The following is a 12,165-nucleotide window of genomic DNA, read 5'->3' as shown; positions in this document are numbered from 1 at the left end:
GGTGGGGCCTCCCGCCGCCGGCCCCGCCCCGCCCAGCCCAAGGGAGCCGCCTGGGCTGGGTCGAGCGCGCGGGTGAACGAAGGGGAGGTGGGGGGTGGTCTCAGCCCTGGGCCGCCAGGAGGGAGCTGAAATGTTCGCGACCTGTGGGCTTGTCTCAGGGCGGACCCTACAAACGCTCAGAACGTGCGTGCGAGTGTGTGTGTGTTGGGAGTGTGTACGGGTCTGGACCACCGAGTTTTCTGGTGAGGCTCCACACTCGAGTCCGGCGCACACGATGTGGCGAGAGGGCCAAGGTCAAAAAGCCCGTGTCACACTGCACACTCGGGAGACGACCCCAGTCTGTGCAGAGCCAGCTCTCAGCAGCCTTCCCTCGGGAAGCTGACAGTCTAGACTTGTGTAAGCATCGGGGCCATTATTAGATAAAACCCTTCAGGCACGGTTTGTTCAGGGAGACCAGGCCAGGGCGAAGGGTGCAGGTGGAACTCTGCCTTCCTACACTCCAACCATAGAGATGAGAGAATGTTCTCTCTCCGGCCAGCTAAGAAAGGGATGAAATGGGAACCATTTAGAAAAGGCTTTGTGCGGTGTGGGCTAGAAGAGCAAGTGGAAGGAAGAAAAAAATAGCCCCATTTTCTTGCAGGCACCCTTTATTTTATTTTATGGTACTCATCACATTGTGTAATGATATGTTTACTGGTATGAGAGGCAGTAGAGCAAGAGCATGGCTGTCTTTAGAGTGAGTTCGGGGTCAGACTGCCTGACTTGGATTTCTGGGCAACTAACTGACCAGCTGTGTGGCATCCGGCAAGTCACTTAGTTTGTCTGTGCTTCAGTTACCTTATCTGAAAACTGGGAAGAGTAATAGTAACTAACTACCTCACAGAGTTTTGAGTGTTAAATGGACTAAATCACGTAAAGTACTTAGAACAGTACCTGGTACCTAAGGAGAAGAGTGTTAGCTGTCTGTTTAATATTTGCCTTCCCACTAAATTGTAACAGGGCAGGGCTTCTGCCTGTTTTGTTCACCACTCTTTACTCAGCCCCAGACACTTAGTAAATATTTGTGGAATGAAGGGACTCCTTGGGGCCCTGGCTCCTGTCGCCAATGTCAGAGGATGGTAGGACGGAGGCACACAACTGTCTCGGCGGAGGACAAACAGGCCGGGCAGGTTCCTGACCTGCCCGGGCAGCTGTACCCTAAGTCAGAGGCCAGCCCCTACTGGGCAGGGCGGAGCTCAGCCAACTGCTGCAGCTCAGTCTTGATTACAGCAGGACGCCCACTGGGAGTTGGGCCTCCATTGTCGGCAGGCTGGCTCGCCCGGAGAAGGCAGCTGAGAGGCTGAGAGGCGTCCCAGCCTCCCAGACCACCTCCCAGAGCGGGTGGGTGGAGCAAAGCTCCCAGGGAGGGCTCCTCTCCTTTCCTTAGCCAACAGCCCTTGGAACTGGTTTGAGAACCAGACTGCCCAGTGGGGGTGATTAAGGGAATAGGAGAGGAAAAGCATTAATAGATTGCCTGGAAGGAGGGCAGAGGACAGAAGGGAAGGGTTGAGGTGACAGAATATCATGCCCCACCCCTCCTCAGGGCAACAGGAAGTAAGGCGCTGGGGAGTAAGGCCACTTCCTATCTCGAAGCACCGGGGTGAGAGCCTGGTCCCAAGTCCCAGTGTGGGGCAGGGCAATGAGATTGTATACACGTGGATGACAGTAAATCATCCACCTTAAAGGCAGAAGTGATGGCTAGCCTGCACTCTAGTAACAAGGCTTGCATATTAATCATCAGTGTGCCATTCCTGAGCCCTCAAGGCAACTTGGTTCCCGACCTCCAGATGCTGAAACTTTATATTCATTAATGTAAGGTGGAGTGAGAAGATGGAGAGACGTCAGGACAAGCACAGACCAGGGCTGCCACGGAGGCCCCTAGGGTTTCCCGAGGGAAAACAGAAAAACAGGACGACCAACCTGACCTGTTCCCGGCAGAGGGTTAGGGCTCTACTACCTCATTTCTCCCTCCCTCCCTCACTACTCTCAACAGCCTCTCTGACGTGGCCACAGTGGCCATTGGAGCCTACAGACACCTTTGTGTGCACACACAAACACACCCTGGAACACACACTCCTTGATCCCCATTGCTGTAGCACCCATACAAGCTCCAGCTACCCCATGGCAATTAGAGAAAAGATACATATAAATAATAACGAGTTTGCCAGCTCCCTGCGCATCAGCGTCTATGGCAACCTCATGGGGTCCAAGAGTGGCTATGTTCCATTGCAGCCGGTCCAATGGGCAGCACCAGCACTCAGGCCATGCCCACAGAGCGGGGAACAGGGATTTACACAGGAAATGGATTTCCTGATAATCACCAGAGGAGCCCCACTAGGCGGACCCTCTGTCATTCTGCTGATCTTTCTCTTTGGAGTCTCTGAAAATTACACCATGGGACTTCTCCTTGAATGAGAGAAGCTTCCCTCCCTAATTTTGGAATGCAATTTTAGAGTATAAAGTTACTTACTCTTCAGAGTTGAGGAAAATGGGGCAGTTGAAAGTGAGGCTTTCTTTTTATTGAAGTATAGTTGACACAATATTATGTTAGTTTCAGGTGTACAGCAAAGTGATTCAGTTGTATATTTGTATATATTTTCAGATTATTTTCCATTATAGGTTATTACAAGATATTAAATATAGTTCCCTGTGCTATGCAGTAAATCCTTGTTGCTTATCTATTTTATGTATCATAGTTTGTATCTGTTAATCCCATACTCCTAATTTACCCCTTCCCCCCTCCTTTTACCCTTTGGTAACCATAAGTTTGTTTTCTATGTCTGTGAGTCTGTTTCTGTTTCGTCAATAAATTCATTTGTATTATTTTTTAGATTCCACATATAAGTGATATCATATGATATTTGTCTTTGTCTGACTTGCTTCACTTAGTATGATAATCTCTAGGTCCATCCATGTTGCTGCAAATGGCAATATTTCATTCTTTTTTAAGACTGAATAATACTGCATTTTATATATATATACCACATCTTCTTAAACCAATCCTTTGTTGATGGGCATGAAAGTGAGGTATTTAAATGCAAGAGGGATGACACTCTTGGAAACAAAGAATAGGTACCTGTTTGTTATGGGATGTTGTAAAATAAATTTGAAGAGAATTCAGTCTTGTACTGCAAGGGGTTTTTAAGTCCATACTTTAAATCCACAGAACCCTATGGGTTACATGGTCAAGCCCCAGCAGCTGCTTAATATACTGGGGTTCCACGTAAGATTTTGTTGAAAAAAAAGAGTCCCTGGCTAAAAAAAGTCCCTGAAAGAAGTTTGAAACCCACTGGATAGGTGGCTTCTGAGGTCCCCTCCAACTCTAGGATTCTATGACTAGTTTTGGAGAATTAGGGATGATGAGGTCAATGGCCTTTCTCCAAGGACTCTGAGAAAATTTTTTGTTGTGAGGCATTTGAAACTGGTGAGAAGATACGATAATGAGGAAAAGAAACAATGAGAAAGACAAATGAAAACATTTAAATAAGCAATCCCCAAACTAGGAGGGGTTAAGGGATGCCCCTCTCTCCCCTGGATGACACTTCAAATCACAACCACACACAGAAAAGCTGTTATGCCCCATCCCCAAAGAGAACTACTCCCGACCAAGCCATTGTCTTTGGTGGGAGTGTTTTCCCATCCCTCCTGAGTCTAAGAGCTTGCAAAAAGTGTTAAGAACCACGAATTAAATCAATGACTGCGGTATTTCTTAAAAGAGAAGCTGAGGTATTTTAAGTGAGGGGCTCAACTCCAACTGGGCATAGGGGATGAGATTTTGGGGTGACAGGCTGAGAATATTTGGAGTGAGGACTAAAGCATTTGGTGTGAGGAAACGAGGTGTTTGTAACAGGGTCTGAGATGCAGGGAATGAGCTGAGCTCAGAATTTCAGGTGTGTTGTAGGAATGAGTTTCAGGTGAGTTGTGAGAAGCCAAAATGATTGGAGTGAGGGGCTGAGGGGCTGGCAGGGAGGAACTCCCTTCCATTTTGCAGCTAGAGGGCTGGTTCTGAAGGGCAGAATGATTCCTGCCTTCTGACCCTGAAAATCCAGGTCACGGCTTCCTCGGCCTCTCGGCCCCTCCACCATTCCCCTATAGACTGTGTGCCCCTTGAAGACAGAGGGTACCAGATCTTTCTTTCTTGTATCCTCAACACCTAACACAAAGCCTGGCATATAGTAGGTGCTCAATAGGTATTTGTGGAATGCATGAAGTATTGGGGCAAGGGGTTGAGTTATTTGGGATGAAGAGGGAGCACTGGTGGAGAGGTGACAGAGCTGTCATCAGAGGTAAAAGGGAGGAGCTGAGGTGAGGTGCATGTCATGCACCAGTGGGCATGGCCTGGGCATGAACAGCAGCATGTGGGGCCCCCTGGTGGGCAGACCTGAGGTGCACAGGGTGCTTAGAGGGAGAGACAGGAAAGGCAGAGAAGATAATAAAAATCACAACTGTAGCTAACATTTAGGGAGAGCTTGCTACACGCAGGGTGCAGGCACTAAGCACTTAACATAAGTGATTTCATTTAACTCTCATCACCACCCTGTGTGTGTAGGAGCCATCAGCCCCATCTTACGGAAGAGGAAACTAAGTTTAGAAAGGTAAAGCAACTTGCCTAAGGGCAAATAGCTACTCTGTGGTAGAGCTGGGATAATGTGATTGAAGGAAAATGAATAGAAAGAGATGTGGGGGAGTAAATGGTATGGGGGTTCAATTCGGTTGTGCTCATACCACCAATAGGATCTAGATTGGAATCTTAAACCCAACTCACGTTTATCCCAGTGCCCTAGTCCTGAATCCAGGGACTAGCTCAGAGGGGACACTCATCCATTCATTCATTTCTTCATTTTATTAAGCACCTCCTCTGTTTCAGTCACTTGGGAAATAGAAGACAACAATATGACAAAATTCCTGCCCTTGGGGAACTTACATTCTTGTAGGCAGGTGATGAAACTAGAAATAGGTCATTTTAGACTGGAGAAAGTTCTACAGAGAAAATAAAATAAGCAATGAGGCAGAGAGTGAGGAATGGGGAGGGAATAGAGAACCACTTTAGCTGAAGTTCTCAGACCTGGCTGCCCTCACAAAGTGACTTTTAAGGGATACCTATATGATAGTAAAGAGGTGGTCATTTGAAGATCTGGGACAAGAGCATTCCTCAGAGAAGGAAGAGCAGCAATGGCCTGAGATAAAAATATCTGAGGGGTGGAAAGAATGCTGATGTGGTGGGAGCAGAGTGGGCAAGTGGGGAAGCAGGAGGAGGATAGGACCTAGAGCCCTAATAAACCCCATTGTCCTGGTATAACCACCCTAGTGCTTCTTCCACAAGGGCAGGCTGCCTCTGTCCTCACAGAGGCACAAGACTGGAAACCCCAGCTCAATGTGAGAAGATACCTTGATCAAGGGTGGACATAAATCTGGGCCTGAAGCCAGAAATGATGCTGTTCCTTGGATACCATAAAGAAGGGTGGTGGAGATGGGCACAGGATGAACTCTTGGCACTCTAGGGGCTCTGGGGGTGGTGTGCAGAGGGATTCTTGCAGAAATAGCCAATGTTGTTTGTTGCTCTGCTTGTTACAAAGCCAATTTACTGACACTGAGTTGTGGTGAAGGATAGTACAGCATTTATTTCAGGGTGCCAAGCAAGGAGATCAGACAACTTGTGCTCAAAAGACCTGAACTCCTCTATGGCTTTCAGGGAAGGGTTTTTAAATGCAACATTAGGGGTGAGGGTTGCAGGGTGCATGATCAGCTCAAGGACTTTCTTCTAATTGGTTGGTGATGATGTTTTGGGAATCTCAATCATCAACCTTCTGGTTCCAACCAGTCTGGGTTCTAGTGCTTGTGGTCAGAATATAGTCACCATCCTCTACCTGGGTCGGGGTGGGGGCATCTTTGTTTCTGCAGAACAACTCAAAGATATGCATCAGATTGTTATCTATATCCCTTTAGGAGGAACCAGGAGTCCTGTGATTATTCTAATCATTAACTACTTGAATCTGCTTTTTGGAACTTGCGGAAGGCCTAGGAGACTAAAACTTTTTCTATAACAAGAAATGGGGGGGTGGGGGGAGCTTCCCTGGTGGCACAGTGGTTAAGAATCTGCCTGTCAATGCAGGGGCACAGGTTCGAGCCCTGGTCCTGGAAGATCCCGCATGCCGCAGAGCAACTAAGCCTATGTGCCACAACTACTGAGCCTGTACTCTAGAGCCCGTGAGCCACAACTACTGAGTCTGCGAGTCACAACTACTGAAGTCTGCACGCCTAGAGCCCATGCTCCAAAACAAAGAGAAGCCTTCACAATGAGAAGCCCATGCACCACAACAAAGAGTAGCCCCCCGCTCATTGCAACTAGAGAAAGCCCAAACGAACTTTTTCACCAACCCAATATTAATGATAATAATTATTCCATTGCCACCCTTGACCAGGTTTCTTCAGTTTTTTTCAGCTCTACAGTGACTTGACTATCTTGCTAATGACCTATGTTCAGAATCTTGGAGTCAACTTTGACTCATCCCTCACCTCGCTTAGGGGGCAGACCTGAGTTTGAATTCTGCCACTTACTAGTTACGTGACATTGGGCAAGTCACTTAAACTCTCTGAGCTCTGTGTTCCTCATCAGGAAAATAAAGATGTCATAACTTTGCTGTGGGGTTGTTATAATAATTTAATAAGAATACATGTTGGTGAATGGCTCAATGTCTGATGCTATATAAATGGTAGTTGTTATTATTATCATCCTGTGTGTCATCAGGAACTGACACCAGTAAATTTTTCCCTTTAAATATCTTTGTATCCATTTCTTCTTTTCCATTTCCCTCCCACCATCCTAAACTAGGTCTACCTCACCCTCCAGAGTTACTGCAGTAACCGACCTAACTTTACCAACTACATTTTATATTTCTCTTCCTTTCTTTCTTCTTTCTTTTTTTCTTTCTTTCCCCCTTCCTCCCTCCCTCCCTCTCTCCCTTCCTTCCTTCCTTTCATGAAATATTAAACACCTACTCTTTTTAGGGCACTGTCTCAGTGCTGGGGGTGGGGCAGTGGATGAAATACATGCTGTCCCTGCCCTCAGGAAGCCTACTTCTAGTGAAAGGGACACACTATAAACAAACAAATATTTAATACATCAGTCAGTGCTAAGTGCTATGAGGAAAGTTAAAGCAGGGAAAGGGGTTGGAGGTGCGATTTAATGCAGGGTGGTCAGGGAAGGTCCCTCTGCTAAGCCCAACATACATGCAGAGATCTGCAGGAAATAATATCATTTTAAGTAGGTCACATCTTTGCTGAAATATTGCTGTTTCCTTCAGAATTAAGTATGGGACTTCCCTGGTGGTGCAGTGGTTAAGAATCCGTCTGCCAATGCAGGGGACACGGGTTTGATCTCTGGTCTGGGAAAATCCTACATGCCGCAGAGCAACTAAGCCTGTGTGCCACAACTACTGAGCCTGTGCTCTAGAGCCTGCGAGCCACAACAACTGAGCCTGTGTGCTGCAACTACTGAAGCCCATGTGCTCTAGGGCCCGCGTGCCGCAACTACTGAGCCCGCGTGCTGCAAGTACTGAAGCCTGGGTGCCTAGAGCCCGTGCTCCACAACAAGAGAAGCTGCCACAATGAGAAGCCCGCACTCTGCAATGAAGAGTAGCCCCTGCTCACCGCTACTAGAGAAAGCCCGCGTGCAGAAACGAAGACCCAAGGCAGCCAAAAAAAAATAGAAGCCACAAATATTAAAAAAAAAAAAGAATTAAGTATGAATGCTCATGTATAACTTTCTAGACCCTCTGTAATTCTATGTTATCTTGTGATTTCGTACCGCTCCCAGAATGCCCCTGCTTCTGCAGACATGCTCAACGTTCTTAAGAATGCACATCATTAGATTAATAGTACTTATCCCTGATAGTGGTATTACTGTGAACATTTTTCCTTAAATGTGCTTTCTAAATTTTTTATGATGAACTTACTTGAATAACAACAACAATAGTGTCATATTTTCTCTTCCCCATCACCTTATTTTAATCTTCATATAACCGTGCAAGGTGAATTTTATTATCCCCATTTTACAGATGAGAAAAGTTAGGCAAGAGAGTTTGCACTGATCCTCTGCACTCAGCTCTTGAAATGTTTGGCACCTGATGACAGGCTCGCTGTTTGCTTTTAAAAAATTTTAGTTTTGCCTTCGTAGTTAGATCATAGGTTTCTTAAGGGCAGAACCCTTGTCTTTTTCTTTTATCTCCCTCTCCTCTCTCCTCATGCTTTTATTAGGGTGCTCTGTACTGTACGTAATGGGTGTTTTTTAATGAATTGGTCTGTTGCATGGCTGGTCTATGGTTCTGATATGGTCCATTAATTTGCTAGTGGTGCCATCTTGTATGCTCTTGGCCCTGGGTCCGAGGATGGAAAACCTGGAGATCCTGGGGGCAAAGAGGTGGGGAAGCGGGACCTCCACCCAGAAAGGGCAGTGATTTTGCTTGTCCACTAGAGGCCGCAGTAGGCCCAGTTTTAGAGAGCCAACAAGGCTGTGGATTACTCAGCCGACCCCACCCCAGGAGTCATTTCCAACACCAAGTCTGTCCTAAAACCCAAGCCTCTAGAGATGGCCTATCAGTGACCCTGGCTTCACTTTCTTCCAATAGATCATCAGATTCCCACACTTGGAATGAGTTAGCTCCAGAATAGAAGTTGCTGATGGCAGCTAGATAGAAGAAGAGTACCAGTAATTTCCAGATGCCCCTGAATTAGCCAAATCAAGGACCGTGTATGGAGCACCCTATTGATTACCATGGAGCCTGCTGTGTACCATGTAGTGTGCCAGACTCTGGGACTAGCTCGGTGAACAAGATGGACTCTGTTCCTGCCTTCCCAGCTCTTATGATCTAAGGAGATATGCAGACAATTAAACCTAAAACCTAAAATAAGCTGCTGACATGATTTCTGTTCCAGGATTAGTTTTCTTTGGGTCTCATTTCACTGTGGATCATCCCATGTGGTATCTCTTGCTCTAAAGAAATTAAATAAAGGCAAGAAGCAGAGAAAGAACCTTTGCCCACATTTGGAGAATCACTGCAGGGCCCCCTCCTCTCTCAAGGTGGAAGGATTCCTAGTGGCTCCTGGCAGATCTGAGGGTGTCTGGGGGCAAGGAAGTGCCAGACCACCTCACTACAGTTTTTCTGCTTTCCTTTCTCCAAGGAGAGCTTTGCTTGGGAAGGGAAGTAGATTCCCCATATTCTGGGATACGACCCAGACTGCTGGCTTTCTCACTTCTTTCTCTTTACTTCTTTCTTTTTTTTCTTCCTTGTCCTCAGGTTATCAATCAGTATATTTATCAGAGGAGTAGTATATTCAGGGCACATTTTTTTACCCAGAAGCATGAGTTTAAGGAAGTTACAACAGAGCTGAGGAGATAACTAGAGAGAGGGGAGAGGTAGACACCCACGCAATGCAGCATTTTGATAAATGCAAATTGGTAGCTGCAGACAGTCATTGGTCGATCCCTGGGGGCTGTGTTGGTCGGGGGAGGTTTCCTTCCTGGACGAAGTAACCAGGGCCTTCTAGGCTGAGCCCTCTGCCCCATGGGGGGTTTCTCTGGACAAGGCATCCTCAGAGAAGATGAAGAAGGGTGAAACACACCCCCACACCCCAGCTGTTCATTCCACTGTGCCTGAACAAGGGCTCAGAGGCCCATGTACTCAACATTCCTGAGAAGCAGCTTCTGAGTCAGAGCCCCAGAAACAGCTGAGGCAGCTTCAGGCTGGAGTCTTGGCTCTCTTTTCCCCTTGTCTGTCCAAAAGCAACACCCTCCCTAGCTATTTGGATGTGACCAGAAACCCAAGCAGGGATCTGGTTAGGAGCCTGGTGCAGCCAGTCTATAAAATGTATTTGGTCCCTGCATCCCCTCCTGGGCTTCAGCCCACAGCTAAAGGCATGTTCCCAAAGCCACCTGTGCCAGGAAGTCCAAGGGGTGAGGGAGACTCACCCTATGACTACAAGTTGCAGCTCCCTCTGCGGCCATTATTGGGCTGCCCTCTGGAAAGGGGGTCTTAACTGGGAATCGGCTTGAGTTAAGACAGCAGCATTCCCCGAGCAATCTGCCAGTGCCTCCTCACTGCCTGGGCGTGGGGCCCAAGACATGCCAGGGTGATGCCAGAGAGCTGATACAGGGGGTGGCATAAGGGGAAGAGAAAAACCCTTTACACCCACCAGCTAAGAGAAAAGACAAAGCTGCCCTGATGCCTGTTGTGACCACCCTGTAGTGCCAGACCATCCACAGAGTCTGGGGTGGGTCTATTCCTCAGCCACTGGTCCACTAAGGCCCACATTTCCTGGGGCCACCAACAAAAAAGGCCAAGGCTCCCCTTCTCTCCCTGAACTCCCCTCTTCCTACGAAGACCTCTAGATGTGCCGGTCTAGGTTCCCAAACCCCCTTCTGCAACTGATTCAGGCCCTGCCATTGTCACTTTCCTGAGACTATGACCTTGGGCAAGTCACTTGCTTTGGTAAATCTTAGATTCCTTATATTTAAGGTGGGACAAATCATACCTGCCTGCCTCATGGGACTGTAGTAAGGGTCAGATGAGATCATGTCTATGAAGGTAACATATACTATGAAGCACTTATATAATAAGGTATTTTTATTGTCATGTTTATTCCTATGATGGGAATTATAGACACTGACCCCTGAACCTCAGAGTCTTCCTCTTTGCCTCTTTTGTCAGACAAGTTACTCTGAGGCCAGTGCTGAATCCTAACCCAGTCCTGGGCCTCAGAAGCATGGAGCTCTTATGCCTGGGGCTGTGATGCCAACTCAGGGAAGCAGCCCCCACACCCCCAGCTCTGTTAAACCGGTTCTTTCCCTTCTAATCAGACTCCCTCTGTCCAGTTTGCTTGCAGTGATGACAAAGGAACTTAAAATAGCACAGGCTCTGCAAACACTGCTGGAGACGGCTTGGGCATAATATGCTGCCTGTCACCCGTGGGCCTGTCTGGGCATCTCAGCCAGGTGCAGCCCTCTACCCTCCAGGGTCTGGCTTGTCTTCCTCTATGCAGCACCAGGATGACAGTGCCTCCAGTCAGCACTTCGGGTGCCTGAATTGGATGACTACCCAGAAAGCTGGCTTGACTAGAGGTGCCAAGGGAGGGGGCTCTCGGCTTCCCCCACCAGCTCCTCACACCCACACTCTTGGGACCTCTCCTTGCACCAAGAGGCCAGGTTAGCTGGGCTAAGATCATGCAGAACAGCAGCTGTCTCGTGGCTCTGGGGAGGGTTGCTTACTGGAAACGAGGAGAGTCTGATTCTGAGGACCCTGCAGCTAGCAGGTTCTGGCTTGTCACTCTTGCTGCAGAACCAGTTTGGTGTAGGCGACTGCTGGGTCTGCCTCAGCTCTGAAACTTCCCATGGGGCCTTCCTGTGATTTACCTTGGTGGGAGTGGTGGCTGCCACGGCTCATTCAAATGAGGAAGCATGCAGCAGGGAGCCGTGGGTAGGAGCTGCCATTCCAGCAACCGCAGCATTGCTGAGCCCCTCTCTAATTCCCTGTATTTTAAGCAGTCACTGCCACCCGGCATGGGTTTCCACCCTTAGAACTTTCTCATCCAATTCTTTCTTTCTTTTTTTTTTTTTGGCTGCGTTGGGTCTTCGTTGCTGCGCACGGGCTTTCTCTAGCTGTGGTGAGCAAGGGCTACTCTATGTTGGGGTGAGCGGGCTTCTCATTGCGGTGGCTTCTCTTGTTGCAGAGCATGGGCTCTAGGCCCGTGGGCTTCAGTAGTTGTGGCACACGGGCTTAGTTGCTCCTTGGCATGTGGGACCTTCCCGGACCAGGGCTCAAACCTGTGTCCCCTGCATTGGCAGGTGGGTTCTTATCCACTGTGCCAACAGGGAAGTCCCCCAACTCTTTCTTAAAAACCTCTCGGGCTTCCCTGATGGATGGATGATGGATGATGGGTGATAGGTGGATGGATGATGGAGGAGGGATGATCAGAACTGTGAGGACCAGCGCTATGCAAGATGCACCTGGAGATAGGCTGATACTTAATGTGATGTAGCTGCCTGCCAGCTTGGGAGGAGAATGACGAAGGTAATGAGGTGGCTGAACTACTGCAATTGAACTGTCTCCCTAAAGGTCTACACTTCTACAG

The 12,165-nt window shown here is 48.1% G+C and overlaps 1 protein-coding gene across 1 annotated transcript in view; it reads right to left on the bottom strand.

The window, feature by feature from the left end:
• Positions 1–1,299, bottom strand: part of CAMK2G (calcium/calmodulin dependent protein kinase II gamma) — a 55,700-nt gene extending 54,401 nt beyond the window's left edge. Inside the window, exon 1 of the mRNA XM_007467520.1 lies at positions 1,282–1,299. Coding sequence (XP_007467582.1) covers positions 1,282–1,299 — 18 coding nt within the window. The remainder of the gene's footprint in view (positions 1–1,281) is intronic.
• Between the last annotated feature and the right edge of the window lie 10,866 nt (positions 1,300–12,165).

Source organism: Lipotes vexillifer, unplaced genomic scaffold (assembly GCF_000442215.2).
Source record: "Lipotes vexillifer unplaced genomic scaffold, Lipotes_vexillifer_v1.1 scaffold865, whole genome shotgun sequence".
NCBI lineage: Eukaryota > Metazoa > Chordata > Mammalia > Artiodactyla > Lipotidae > Lipotes > Lipotes vexillifer.
This window is presented reverse-complemented; position numbering and strand designations above follow the sequence as displayed.